Here is a 15,238-nt window from a genome sequence, read left to right as displayed (position 1 = left end):
CCTCCCCAGCCACAACTAACCAAAAACACAGAGAGAAAACCTTTTCTACCCAGAGGATCAAATCAAATTAAATACATGTAGGTCAATTGGAATTCATATACATAAGTAAATAACTAACTAAATAACCATAATTAACACACAAGTTCAAAGTAAATAAAACCAATACACAAACCAAAAACAAAACATTTAGATAACTGGCCTGCAGCCATATCACCCTGTAGCCCAAGACCGGTTGCCCACTGAAGCTAAGCAGGGCTGAGCCTGGTCAGTACCTGGACGGGAGACCTCCTGGGAAGCTAGGTCGCTGCTGGAAGAGGTGTTAGAGAGACAAGCAGGGGGTGCTCACCCTGTGATCTGTATGGGTCCTGATGCCCCACGACGATAGTGATGGGGACACTATACTGTAAAAAGCACCGTCCTTCGGATGAGACGTTAAACCGAGGTCCTGACTCCCTGTGGTCATTTAAGATCCCATGGCACTTCTCGTATAGAGTAGGGGTGTAACCCCGTTGTCCTGGTCAGATCCCCTCCACTGGCCCTTGTCAATCATGGCCTCCTAATAATCCCCACCCTCTGAATTGGCTCTATCTCTCGCTCTCTCCTCTCCACTTATAGCTGGTGTGTGATGAGCGCACTGGCGCAGATGTACTGTGGCTGCCGTCGCATCATCCGGGTGGATGCTGCACACTGGTGGTGGTTGAGGAGAGACCCCCTCATATGATTGTAAAGCGCTATATAAATGCCTCATTCATTCATAACATAAAACATAACAATAACCCCCAAACATAATAAATGAACCAAGCCTACCCATAATCTTCGGCGATAGAATAAAAAGGGAAACAGGAAGGCCGCACACCCTCTTACCGCCCCCGGAACCATGCTGCAGCATGAACCCAGAGACAAAGGTTATGAGAAGAAATACAACTTCTAAATAAAGTAAAGGAATGAAAATGACTGGTGTCTTTCTTCCAATCTAATGTGCACCTTAGGCTAGAAATATAACAGAAAACATTTCCAAAAAATTAACCACACAAACATGTAAACAGAAGAATATAAACTTAACCCACAAATTACTGAGGGTATTTATGAAATCTTCACAAATGTATACCTTAAAATGCCTGAAAAGACAAACTTCTTGTGTTTTTATTTACCTGTCCAACAGCAAGACATACAGTAAATATGAGGACATATGGTGGGATCTCTTAGTTTTATCTCAGTTAATATTTAAACAATACCTTTTTGACGTAACATTTCAATATTAATACAAATTACATCATAGCAAGACTATAGTGGAAAGACAGATATTTCTAAAATTACTGCTTACTTTTTCAAACTATTTTCTACACAAAGAAATATATTTGGAAAATATTAGCAGTTTTCAGTTCGGGGTCATCATTTACTACCACAGCAGAAAAAAAATATTATAAGTCTGTATTTTCGGGGGAACTATCCCTTTAATGTCCCAGACGAAAACTGACCCTCCTAGCTTTTTTCAATCATGCTCAGGGCTGTACAGTGTGACATGTATGTCGCACATGCTACGAAAAAAACGGTCTGTGCTAAGAATATATTTAATAGTGTAGCATGCGGCCAATACAGTTTGGCAGGTGCATTAGACAGAGCTGCTTGTTTGTGTGAAGTGCGTTTGTCGTTGTGTTTTTATCTAGCCCTATGATCTGTGCGATGTGGGAAAACATGGAAGGAATCACATAAGCGAAATTCTACTATTTAAATATGTCCTCTGCTTGTTCTGCGTGTCTATGAGTGAATGAGCTGCTCACTTTAACATGTTACAAGCGGGACACTCGTGGATTTGTCTGTATCTTACTATACGAGGACAAGAACACATAATTTTCTCTCGTAAATAATTTTAACTATTTGGTACACATTAGTATACATTCACAATCTTGAATTATGTTAAATACAGTTATAAAAATATCTGCATATCACTTACAGTGGAAACGTTCATTAGGAAAGTGTTTTTACTACAAACCAAAGTTTTATCATGGTGTTTGTAGAACAGTAACAACAAATGTACCATGTTTTTACAACAGTAACTGTTGTTTAAGAATGATATTTATAGTAAAAACATTTGTATTAACTGTAATGCAAAATAAATCATAAAGGTCTTCGCATTGCATTAGTTTCTGTACATGTTGAACAAGAGCTCTCGTTCATAAATGAGACATCTCTTTGTTATTTCTGGGAAAACACATTTCGATACTTTTAACGCCATTTGTGTGGTTCCTTTAAGTAGTGTTAAAATAACAACTAGGGGCTTTACAAAAAACATAATTTGTGTGCATTTTGAGAGTACACAATGGCACTGATGTCTTTTAAGCAATCCAGTCTCATGGCAGTTTGTGGCATTGGCGCGAAATTTGGAATCTACTGTATATATTTGTGTTCATGGACACGAATTTCCCTCTTTTTCGTGTCAGTCAGCATGACTTTCAATACACAGACCGCGTGTGTATGTACATTTATATATTTATAAACTGATATCAAAAGAATTCATACATATTTTAGGAGGTGGCCAACCAACACTTTACCTCACCCCAAACCATAAAGCAAAGTCAAATCATTACAAAACATACGAATGAGATCGTAGGAAATAGGAATTCACAGGAATGAGCCAACTTGTAATAGGTATGAATTCCCATGCGTTGATATATATTATATACATATGAAATACAGTGTATTAAAATACGTTAGATTGAAAGTCGTGCTGGGTCACACGAAAAAACGAATGAATAGATTGCAGTTCGTGACAATGTCACAAAGTCCCGTGAGACTGTGTTGATTTTAAGATATGTCAGTGCAAGTTGTTTTAAGTCTATTACTAGTCTTAAGTATCCGGGAATCCGCCCCATAATGTGTCAAATAGTGTAACAGAAACAATGTGTTAATAATTAACAAATTAACTTTTTAAGAACGTGTTGCTTCTCTTTGTGCAGCCCCCAAGGAAAATTCATAACACAGAGCAATCTCAAGCTCAGTAATTTAACTAAAGAAAAACATTAAATTACACAATGCTAGAACTTCAACTTGTTATTCTGATAGTATTCAATGTTTCATACTGTGCAAGTCTGAAAACCACCGATGTAAATGAATTACTTTTTCTACAAGTTGCACAAAACAATAAGTAATCAAATTCTAAAACGGAACTGAATATCCACATCTTTCATTTGTTTTGCATAGTCTTCGTCAAACATCTGGGATTGAGCTGGAGTGAAATGGTTGACCCAGTCACCGACCTCTCCTGTGCAATCAAAACAAACACATGCCACTCATTGTACGGATTGTACAGACGTACGCTGTGTTACTACTCGACAACTAAAAGGTAGGCTTTTCAAACTAGATTAGGCATCATGTCACAAGGCACTGTTTCATATGCTACGTGTCAAAGAGTTAACTGCTTTTGTCACTGCAAAAAACGTTAAAAACTGAGCAATTAACTTATATAGGGTAATAAATAATGAGTTAAATATTGTATGTGTGAACCTTTTCTCATGAAGAGAGAAACAGACTGATCAAACACTAGCTTTGGAATAAAGGAGTAGTTGGCCATAGGATTATCCTTCATGGTTTTGAAAGATGTCAACTGCACAATCCTCTCTATGACATCATCAGAAACCGACACACCAAGATAGCGCCTAATCTTCTTGATTTCCCGACCAGGATTCTTGGTGGAAAAAAGAAAACATAGGATCACTGAAAAACACATTATTTATGGACTTTTATTAAATAATAGCCTAGCAAAGATGACTTCCTGGTTAACAGCATCCTGATGCTTGGAATTTTTTTCTACACAGATCAAAGTACTTAAAAATGAAACAAACATTTTGTGCATTTCATAGAGAATTTGTTTTGTGTACAAAAGCCCTTTTGTGTACAAAACGATGAATAAGAAAAATGCAAGAAAACTTTTTTCCATTATTTTAGAATATGAACATAGCCCCTTGTATAATTAATTACATATTTTTTTCTTCTTTTGTTAATTACAATTGTATTTCACCTGGTCTGTATTTTCTATTACAAAGATGTTTTGTAATGCCATGTTGTTTGTATACAAATAATTGTTCAATAAAAAAATACATACGATCCTCTGAGAAATTGATCCAACAAGGAGGAATTTAAAAACTATAATACATATTTTAGATGAGAAAAGCATGAACAAACTGCATTAAAACTTTACCTCTTTCATGTCCTCATAGAGAAGGTAAAGGATATTTCTTTCCTTTCGTTCCCTCCAGTAGCCTTTCACGTGATCATACCAAGAGCCCCAAGACACTGTAGAACACAAAACGTCAACATGGCCTCATAGGAAATATGAACCACTGTACTTTTTTTGCAGCGCCACAAAATACGTGTCATCAGTACAACAAGTACTGTTACAACAGTAACGTTAACAACACTATATTATATTGGAGTGTAATGATTTTGAATTTAATCAGTTTATTCAATTTATTATTTAGACGTATTTGAGCATGTCACCCAACCCCGCCCCTAAACCTAACAGTTTGTATATTATACAATATAAAACACAACACGTAACAGGAAGATACATATGCTGTTTATTCAAAAAGTGCAATTATTCCAAGTGTTCCGAAGCCAAATAACAGGGGTTTCATTTATAAATGCTGCGTATGCACAAAATGGGTCTGGAAACGTATGTACGCCACTTTCCACGCAAAGGTTGTGATCTATTAAAAACAAACGTGACGGGAGACCCTTACGAAAATTGGTAAATGGTAAAACAATGGTTATCACAAAATAACCATGGTTTTGAAAACCATGTTTTTTGTAAAAACCATAGTAAACGATGGTTACTGTAGTAAAACCATGGTTTTGCCCTGAGTAATCAATGCACCAAAAAACCATGGTTACTACACTTGTACCACAAAAAAAACATGGTTCATTTTCGTAAGGGTCGAATTTTCACATTCTGGGGACAAGGGGCGACACAAATGGTGAGTTAGTGAACTTAGATTGCAGAAAGTAAGTGTGATAGAAACTATTATAAGCATTAATGCCTCACACACATTTAATTTGACCTCATATCCGTTAAAGATCCACATTATCACGAAGGTTAAATCTGCAGTTATTTGCGCTTGTATTGAGTGATAATAGTGTCATGCACCTTCTTGTAAAATCCAACTCAAATCTTAAATAAAAATTCAATCTAAATATTTAATCAGCGCTGTCTCACCATCACACTATGAGCGCATGAGGAGGAGATGATCTGACTGAATGGGGACGGCATCAAATATGATAACTGCAGAACACAGTGTAAATAAATACTAAATATATTTTCCTTAAATACTGTGCATAATCATCGAATGTCAAAGTCTGGAAATACAGCCATTAAGCTCTCGCACAATCGTTTCTCTTTGTGTTCTGAACTATGAACTATGTTCATAACAAAACCTGAATGAAGAAACATTCATCTGTTACAATTATGTCTTCAAATTTTATCTCAGGTGAAGGACACCACTAATTAATGAGGTGATTTTAATGAGGTGTTAATGATCAGTCTAAATGTTGTAAACATATAAATGCTGCAGAGACCTTCTTTGGCTTTAATTTAATTGTAATAATTATTATTAATAATAATGAATTATTCATTTGTAAATTGTAGTGAATCTCATGTGTGGTCATTTGTGATTTCGTTGCGGAGATAAAGGTTGGGATCGGGGGTTTTCGGCAGTTTTACATGATTTTTTGTTGTTTTCCTATGGCATCTGATAGCGGTTGGACTCGGAAACAGTTTACATCCATTATGGTGCTTGACACCAGGCTTAACAACAAGCGTATTGGATGTCAGTCTAATTAATATACAAATCAGTATTCATGAGGTGCTTTGCATTGACTATTTATGGGTAAAAATGGGCGTGTACAAGGCGGGATATGAGGCTGATTCACGTACGCTCACTTGCAGATGATATATGATTTATAAAGCGGTTTTATAATTCAGAATATTTTTTTGCGTACGCTATTTTTGGCTTTCGGGCGCACGTACACTTTTAGTAATGATTCTACGCACAGTTTTATAAATGAGACCCCAGACCGGAAAGCGATCCATTTTTCCTTCCGCCATAAAACTCTGATCCAGACCGGCTCACAGTGACAGCATCTTTGTCCCCGCCCCCTCGTTTCCTCATTATTGCTTGTTAAGGATTTCATGCCCTGCACCTGTTCGCCTCTTGATTTGGTTCCCTTTATTATGCCCCTGTGTTTTCTGTTCTGTGCTGGTTCATTGTGATTGTATGGCGAGTTCCTGTGCCTAGTCTAGTCTAGTCTAGTCTAGTCTAGTCTATGTAACTTTAGTCTTCTTTAAGTGTAGTTAGTCTTAGTCCTGTCTTGTCATGTATTATATTCCCCTGTTTTGTTATTTTACCTCCTTGTGGGTTTTTGGTTTTGTCTTTGTTATTATTAAACGTCTTATTAACCCCTTACCCGCTGTCTGCACCTGGGTCCTCTGTCTGTGTCTCACCTCCACGGTCATGACAAGTATTTTGTGACGCTGCAAAAAGTGTACAGAGGTACGTATTTCCTTTGAGACCAGGTTGCAAAACGTAGTAAAGATTCTATCATGCTGTACTCCATTTGTTAGATAAATCATTATAAACTTGAAAAGTTATAGAGAGTGACTGAATGTGTAGTTTTCTCTCACATTGTCCCTTCATGAACTTCTGAATGTATCCATCCCAAGAGCCTGGTTCTGGGTGGGTTAAATTCATCTGATCAAAGTAGAAGTAGCTTACAACATTGTCTTTAGCATTTCGAGCCACATAGATGACCTGGGCAAGAAGGATGGACAGATGATCTGGTTGCTAGTAGCAAATCTGTATTGTCAGCCTCAATAAATAAATCAAGCAAGCAAGCTACAGGAGCCTGGGGGACTGTGTTGAAGGCTTCCATAAAACAAATTAAACAAATTCTTTTATTAGTTGATGTCCATGTAAAAATCAAAATGTAACAGATATAGCCATACTCACTTTCAAATCGTCCTTTATGCACTACAAAGATTGTACAAACCTGTACAAACACATGTGACTTGTGTGTAGGCTTATCTTAACTGACCACATACCTTGCATTTATTGTCCCAGAATCCTTTAGGCACTAGTTGAATGGGCATATGAGTCTTGATGACTCTTGGGGGTTTCATTTCTTTGAGTAAGTCAAGCCCTAAATATGACAGAAAAGTTATGTGTATTGTACATTTACATTTATGCATTTGGCAGATGCTTTTATCCAAAGTGACTTACATTGCATTGTACTATACATTTGTTTTGGACTATTTGCAATCCCCTGGGATCAAACCCATGACCTTGGCATTGTACAAATATAAATAGATGCATTAGCAAACAAAAAAATCTATTATGAAGAGAAAGCGCAAAATGTTAATACATAAATAAATAGACATGTGGTAGAACCTATTAATTAATGGCTTTTTTATTCGTATTTCCCATGTAATGTGCAGACTAGGGTGAAGCTGTATGCACATTAAAGAATATTTCAGATAAATATCATGCTTAAGTTAAGTTTGTTGTAATGGGATTGTTATAGTCCCATGTTCTCTTTTGAGTGTGAGGGAGGCTTGTTCTAGAATTGATTCTTCCTTCTGGCGTCAGGATCGAAAATCTATGATTTGTGCCTTTTTCTCTTGGGTCACAAGGTTTATTTGCCACAATCGCCTGAGTTCAGTGGATACGTTTACGTGACAACAAGGTACTAAACACCGAAAAGTGCATTTTGCATACAGACGATAACTTGTCAATATGATTTCTATTCACATGAATTGATGAAAACAACTAAAGATGCAGTATTATGCATGTCAGGCCAGTAGTTGGGGATGTCACTTTGTAAAGAAATACGCATGCACAAGAGGGTTGCCTACAGTTTTCAAAAAATGACATTGTAGTGCCAAATCCTGCAAAGTCTAGCTCCTCCAACCCTAATCAACACGCGCGTTGTATTATCGTGTAATACGTACGCCAAAGTTAGATTTTGCGTGCATATGATACGCCTATTTTTGCGTGCATATGATACGCCAATTTAGCGCGTGTGCATATTAACCGGCAATTTGTCTTATTAACCTGTCCCCTAACCCAAACCCTAAACCTAATGTTAGCGTGCGTGCATATTATAACGTCTACCCTAACCCAAACCCTAAACCTAACAGTATTATTTTAATTATTTCAGTGTTTCCTCTTCAAGTACGTTTCAAAATGGCTGCTCTCCAGCGAGGTGCATGCAAACATTGGCGTATCATATGCACGCAAAATCTAACTTTGGCGTACGTATTACACGATAATGCAACAGCGTATTATTTATACGCAATTCATGAGACCGGGTTGAAATACCAGCCTGTAATTTTCAAGTAATTCTAAAGATCTTAGGCTTATGGTGAAATTTACCACTTGCAATAAAGGAAGGAGATGAAAACTAATCAATCAAGTCTGCCATTCATGTAAATAAATTTAATTTCACTTTAAATTCACTTTCATAAAAATCAGTCCACTAAATAAAACACAGTGAGAACCTACTATCCTACCTTTTTCAAGTGACATCAAAATAGCAATTTCATGGAATATCCGTGGCCACTAATACAAGACTGTAGTACTCAATGGCTGCATTTTCTGAAATCTATAAACCAATGTTGTAGAACCTCTTAAGTTCTATTTTATTTTATATAAATGGTGAAAAAAAAACTTTGGTTTGGGTGAGACTGTGCAAAGATGCCAAATGCCAAAATATGCTTACAGACAAATCTGACCATGTTATAAGGAAAAGGCAAAGTTGGAGATTTATTGTAACAAACAATAAATTATGTTTTGTTAACAATAATCATTAATTAGTATTAATCAAGCCCGGCTGATACGCATCATCAACGGCTTCCACCCTATTAGCTCAGCAAGCTATCCAATAAATAAGGCAGCCGTCTTATGTATTGGTCAATTATTGGCTCATTCATACTTGTTTGTGTATGCGTGAGTAGCTGATTTTTTATTTGACAAAATTTCTGGAAATGCTCTGTTATAGGCTCATTCAAATCTTTGTGGATGTGGGCCACATTGAGGACGTTGTGTGTACGTATGCTCTGCATTGTTTTGGATTTATTGGACAAATAAAAAATACTGTGTGTTTAAAGAGATGGTTCACCTATAATGAAAATGTTGTCATCATTTACTCACCCTCTTGTCATTTCTAACCTGAATTGCTTTCTTTCTTCTGCACAACACAAAATAAAATATTTTACAGAATATTGGTAACCGGACAATGGCACAACCCAATGACTTGCATTGGTTTTGTGTCCAGACGATCGAAGTAAATGGTTACGACCATTGTTCGGTACCAATAACCTTAAAAAAATGTTTTGTGTGTGTTCTGTGAAAGAAAACTCATAAAGGTTGGAAATGAGAGAGGGTAAGTAAATGATGCCAGAATTTTTGTGTGAACTATCCCTTCAAGAGTAGGCTATTTGGTTTGACAGCAGCTTTAAATGATGTTTTGAAAAGCCTCGTATAGTACCTGATGGTAAAGGTGGAGAAAGGCAGCTGTCCAGGAAAGGATTACGATTAATTATGGGTGCTCTCTTGCATGCTTCAGCATCTCCATTGTTCAGCAGAAGATCTACAATTTCCTGAACCCAGGTTGTTCCTAAAACCAAAGATTTTAAAAAACATCATGCACAAAAAATGTCATACAAATTATTTCCCTTCAGAATGTTTTAAGTGGAAACCAGCATTACATTTTATTTGTGGTCATATATTAGCTATTGTTAGTTAATATATTAGCCTGTTGTCATTTTACACCAAAAGTTGTCTTCAGCTAAATTATGATAGCACAGTAGTTGGCACTAATTAAGATTTTTTTCCAGCTTTTTTGCACAAGCACTGATAATACTCAGCTCTATATTTCCTCAAGACCTCACGAGACACATCAGTTTACCAGAACAATAGTTTAATGCTTATGAAAAAACTGGATGACTAGCAAGTGCAACTTCCTATTGTTGAATTCAGACAAGACAGAAGTTTTACTTATTGGAGCATAGCTCCTCAGTACCTGACGGAACTGACAGGCCCTCCCGTTTACTGCAGTCTCCGAATTGTGCCCAGTTGAATTACACACAGTCTTTTAAAACCAAGTGCAGGTGGTAGATCCTTTTCCTATTTATGATCTATATGTTTAACTTGTTTTCTGTAAAGCTGCTAAAAAAAATAAAAATAACTTGAATTGAATTGGTCTTTCACTATAGAGAAGAAACACTTGTAAAGTTAAAAAACATGTCACAGGGTTCTCTGATCATTCTCTCCATCGTCCACCATAGGGCACTCACACAGTTTAGCAACTCTAATGCACGCGCTTAACATAATAGAAATGGGATTAACACACTCTCAGTGAGTCTCCTTTTCAAAGTCTATTTCTAACAAAATTTCAGCTTTATATTATTTGGTTTTACGTAGCTTTTGAATATTGTCTCAAATAATTCTTAAATACTATAAAGGGGGTGACTTAAATATATATATATATAGAGCTAACATTTTTAGCTAACAAAAGTAAGTTATTAATCAAAAAACCTTTTTGACCTCCTTCTTCACAGTTTCCATGTTTCATTTTTTATAAAGGACATGTTAAAATCAACCACATTTTAATTATTTAACCACAATTTCACTTTGTCCAGGAATGAATATTTCTATGCAGATGAAATATACTTTGTGTTTTCTGTAAAGGGGTTACAGCATTTACACAATTTTAAATCTAAACCTTAGGAACTCTCCAGATGGATATAAAGCCAATTTTTTTAATGAATTTCTTTAATTATGGGATAAACCGGAAACTTTAAATAGGAGGTTCTAATATGTTTAAGCATTCGTTTGTCAAAGAAAATATCTCAATTCTTTCTTACATACTTGACATGGTTGAGAGTTTGTCTAATATAAGTTTTAGAACATTTCTCACTTTTAAACTCAGTCGGCCCAAGAAAATGCGATAAAAACCGTGAACGCGATTTATTTAATTGCTGACGTTTCCAGTCGACTCGTTAGTGCGGTTTATGGAAGTGTTCGTCTTGCCTGCGCTGTTTTCACTCCTCCCCTTACTGCTTACTACTCCCGTCTTCTTTTCAGGCGAGGCCAGGCGCATCTCAGACAAGCCTAATATGTTCCTGATGGTACGTATTTTTTGGTGCTGCAAAAAGTGGACAGGGGTACGTATTTCCTATGAGACCAGGTTGGTTTTTACTCACAAATGTATTGTTACACTTCATATAGGCACATTTAGAAACTTCCAAAAATGGAACACTCCCCAACATCATTACCAAGCTGGGATGAGCCATATTTCAGAATTACTTAAATTGTGTTTGGCTGAAGAAAGAAAGTCATGTACCCCTAGGATGGCATGGCGGTGAGTAAATTATTGATTGAAATTCATTCTTGGGTGAACTATTAAAGTGTAAAGTATTTTATTAATTAAGTTTCAAACGTGTATTATTGGATCTTAACTTATTTTTACACTTAGTCAGTAAACTTTGTCTTTAATACATGTATTATCCTTATCTGTATTGTTACCTGCTTTAGGGTAGGTAGCAATAAGCAGGTCAGATGGGTCAGGGCAGAATTGCAAAATTGAATCCAAGTTGTTTACAATCTGACTTTTGAGAGGTACACCTTGAACATCGATTAGAGAAAGGCGATGAACAGTTTTCTCAGACTTCTTAAAGGCTTCCTTATTGCTCGCTGGTCCGCCTTCCATTGTCACAAAAACAACTTCAAAAACGATCCTATCTTGCACTTGCCTCTGCTTCCTGCTGGTTAAAAAAACACCACATCATTTATTTATATAGCACTGTTCCCAAGCTCAAACAATCATCATATTATTCATTGGTATAACTATAGTATGCAAAAATACATTTCATTCAGCAACAGAGGGAAATTAGCACCAATAAGATTAGATCAAATTTTGCATAGAAAAGAATAATAGCACACAAAACGAACACAAAATTATGTATGGTGAAAAAACAGAATCTCCTGTAGGTACAGACTAAAGACCAAGTTTCAAATTACTGATTAGGAGATGCGAGAGTAGCGATTAAGCCAGACTTAACAGACCGCAGCACCGATCAAAGTCAGACTGGTTTTCTAACTAGAATGCATTTCTCTTTGTCAAGCGGCTGTTGTTTTTTGTGGCGCTGCATGAAGTCGAACATTAGTGAATTTAGTTTCTTAACAAATCTTTGTTAATTTGTAATAAAGTTTAAGAAAGTGGCCAGTGGGCGGGGGCGCTGAAAGGGAGGTTTCGCCCAGGGCACCATACAAGCTAAACATGGCACTGATTATTCCACATGGAACAACACAAATGTGTAGGCATAAACTGCTTCATCTAAATTAATATACAAACAAATCAGTTTAAGGAATAAACTGATTTGTCTAGATCAGTGGTTCTCAAACTGGGGGCCGTGGCCCCCTGGGGGACCCCAAGATGGATCCAGGGGGGCCACAGATTTTGTGGCATTTTATGAAATATAGAAATTTATCATAGATTTTATGCAATCAAACATCAGAAAAATGACACCACCAACCAAACGAACTGAGGTTCCAGCATTGTTTAACTGAATGTTTTTGGTTTAATTAAAATTCGAAGTTTAAGATTATACGTCTTTATATGGGGGGCCGCAAAGCGATGCACTTAACACAAAGGGGGCCTTACAACGAAAATGTTTGAACCACTGGTCTAGATCAATCCAGATTTAGTGAATATGTCTTTTATTTACAATATGTGAATATTAAAAAATATTGAATGTATATGTAAAATATTTGAATGGGATGCTAGGCTCACTTTCCATTTAGTAAACTCCATGGCCCGGTTTCACAGACACAGTTTAGTTTAAACCAGGACTATGCCTTATTAAATTAAGATATTTATTTCGCTTTTATAAAAATGCCTTAGAAGAATACATTACTGGTGTGCATCTCAAGACAAAACAATGGCACTAATATATTTTAAGATATTTCTGGGCAAGTTATATTCAGTTAAAACAGGTCACACATTCTTTTTAGTCTGGGACTAGCCTTATGGATGACCTATTAAAGGAATAGTTCACCCTAAAATTAAAATTCTGTCTTAATATACTCATACGTGTATAAATTACATTGTTCTGATTAACACAGAGAAATATTTTGGAAGAATGTTAGCAATTTTCACTTCTGGAACATCACTGACTTCCATAGTAGGAAAATGTGAATGGTAGTCAATGGTGCCCCAGAACTGTTTGTTTTCCTAAATTCTTCGAAATATCTCATTTTGTGTTCAACAAAACAAAACAAATTTTTAATAGATATTTTTGGATGATGTCCCAGAACTGAAAATTGCTAACATTCTACCAAATATCTTTCTTTGTGTTCATCAGAACAAAGACATTTATACAGGTTTGAAGTAAATTACTATTTTTATTTTTGGGTGAACTATCCCTTTAATTTAAAATATAAACTGTTAGATTAATTTGTAAAAGACTCCAGAAGTCTTTTCAAAAGTGGTATTGATTTTTTTGTTAAATGCCAGACTTGCAATATTTAGCTCATATTGTGAAAATATGAATCATTTTAAATATAAATAAGAGGAATTATAAGATTGCCTTTTTATTATTTAGAAGTGCCATGAAGAAGGTATTTCACGGAGATGTAAAAGAGAAAAAATACTCCAGGTCCGGCACAATCTTGGCTTTTCCAGCTTCTTCTGCTTATTTGTCCCAATTCCATCACTCTCTATATGATGTTGAGATTCATCTTTTTACACCGACAATAGTAGGGGCTTACCCATAACTATTACAAAATGTTCAAACATTCACTTACGCTCAAGAAGGCAACATGACACATTAAGGTATCAGGGTTATGTAAATATTTAAACAGGGTGATGGGTGTAAATTGCTATTTTTTTATCTTATTAGTGATAAGTGATTATTAGTAATTGTTATTTTAGTAGTAATCTACAACGAAGTTTCAAATTCAAGAATCAAATTAAGATGATCAAATGAACAGAGAGAAATAGTGGTGGAAACAGATGAACAAAGACATGTCTGAAACAGTTACCAACCATGTTGGTATGGGTTTAATAATGTTCTTGTAACAAGGTCATGGCAGGTAAGAATGTATGGCCATATAAAGACAGAAATTACTGAGTGTAGACTCACCGTACCAAGAGAGTGTGGAGACGAATGCAAAAACAGTCAAGTCCAGAGACCTGTTGCACAAAGCTAGCAGAAAAAACCCAGCGTTTCAGAGTTCACAAAACCTTGTTTTCAAAAAAGCTTGCTATAAATCTTCTACATCAACTCAAATTAAGTTCATGATTAACCCTAAAGCTTTTATGGCAAGTCATAGTAACGCCTACTCTTTACAGTTTTCAGATAAGACAAGTATATCATTAAAGTTGTGGAAAAGTTTTAAACTGAAAGCTTTAAACCAGCTTAATATTAGACTGACCTTTATTTAGCTCTGCAATAATTTACCCTTGCAGCCCCATTTTAAACCCATCATAGAGAGTATTGATTTTAAGATGCTTTCGCTAAAGGTTGCTTTCTTATTGGCTTTCTTGACTGCAAAGGGGGCAGTGAACTTTATGCTCTGTCGGTTTTTAACTCTTGTATGCTGTTCGATACAGATTCATTAACAGCAACTCTCAAAACTAATCCAGCGTTTGCGCCTAAATTGAACAAATCAGCACTCATCTGTAGGCCTGTGCATTTAATGGCTTTTCATCCTTTGCCTTATATATATATATTGCTTTATTGTTTGTGCCATATTCTTAAATTGCATGACTATGTGGACAAAACTATGAAACGCTAATCAATTATGTCTCATGGGCTGATTCTGGTAAGATTAAACTGTAAACTGTATAAGCATTACTTCCAGTGTACAGTATGTCTATTTGTGTTTGCACTTCAAATCTGAATTTAAGAATATGTGCTTGGCCTATGCATTTGTGTCTGTCAGCGTATTTTTTTCAGTTTTTGCCTTAAAAACATTTATTTCTGATCCTGCTAGTAACTAAGCACCCTTAATTAATTAACCATAACCTGCACGATAAATGCATATCTTCTGTATTACCTGCTGCTGGTGAAGTAACTGAAAAGACACGCCAGTTAGTACAGCAGTACTCTATTCCCTCATTCACTATTCCCTACATTAGTTCACTAATATAGTCCACTTTAAGGAGCGGGTGAAAACGAGTGAGT

At 36.0% G+C, this 15,238-nt stretch overlaps 1 protein-coding gene across 1 annotated transcript; it reads right to left on the bottom strand.

Annotated features, from left to right (window-relative positions):
* Positions 1 to 747: 747 nt before the first annotated feature.
* Positions 748 to 11,760, bottom strand: LOC130568791 (sulfotransferase 1 family member D1-like). Its single transcript, XM_057357836.1, has 7 exons — positions 11,577 to 11,760; positions 9,538 to 9,666; positions 7,094 to 7,191; positions 6,677 to 6,803; positions 4,199 to 4,293; positions 3,505 to 3,685; positions 748 to 3,262 (listed from the first exon to the last, which is right to left on the bottom strand). Exons 1-7 carry the CDS (start codon positions 11,758 to 11,760, stop codon positions 3,150 to 3,152), a joined length of 927 nt encoding a protein of 308 aa, XP_057213819.1. The 3' UTR covers positions 748 to 3,149.
* Positions 11,761 to 15,238: the final 3,478 nt, after the last annotated feature.

Source organism: Triplophysa rosa, linkage group LG18, assembly GCF_024868665.1.
Source record: "Triplophysa rosa linkage group LG18, Trosa_1v2, whole genome shotgun sequence".
NCBI classification, from domain to species: Eukaryota; Metazoa; Chordata; class Actinopteri; order Cypriniformes; family Nemacheilidae; genus Triplophysa; species Triplophysa rosa.
This window is presented reverse-complemented; position numbering and strand designations above follow the sequence as displayed.

What these genes read in the sequence shown, in the direction of transcription:
- LOC130568791 (XM_057357836.1), bottom strand. Translation starts at nt 11,760, where the DNA reads ATGGAAGGCGGACCAGCGAGCAATAAGGAAGCCTTTAAGAAGTCTGAG. An exon ending in GAAGTTCATGAAGGGACAAT is followed by an intron (nt 4,294 to 6,676) that starts GTGAGAGAAAAC and finishes TGTGTTCTACAG; the next exon opens with TGTCTTGGGGCTCTTGGTAT. An exon ending in TTCTCTCTTCATGAGAAAAG is followed by an intron (nt 3,263 to 3,504) that starts GTTCACACATAC and finishes TTGATTGCACAG; the next exon opens with GAGAGGTCGGTGACTGGGTC.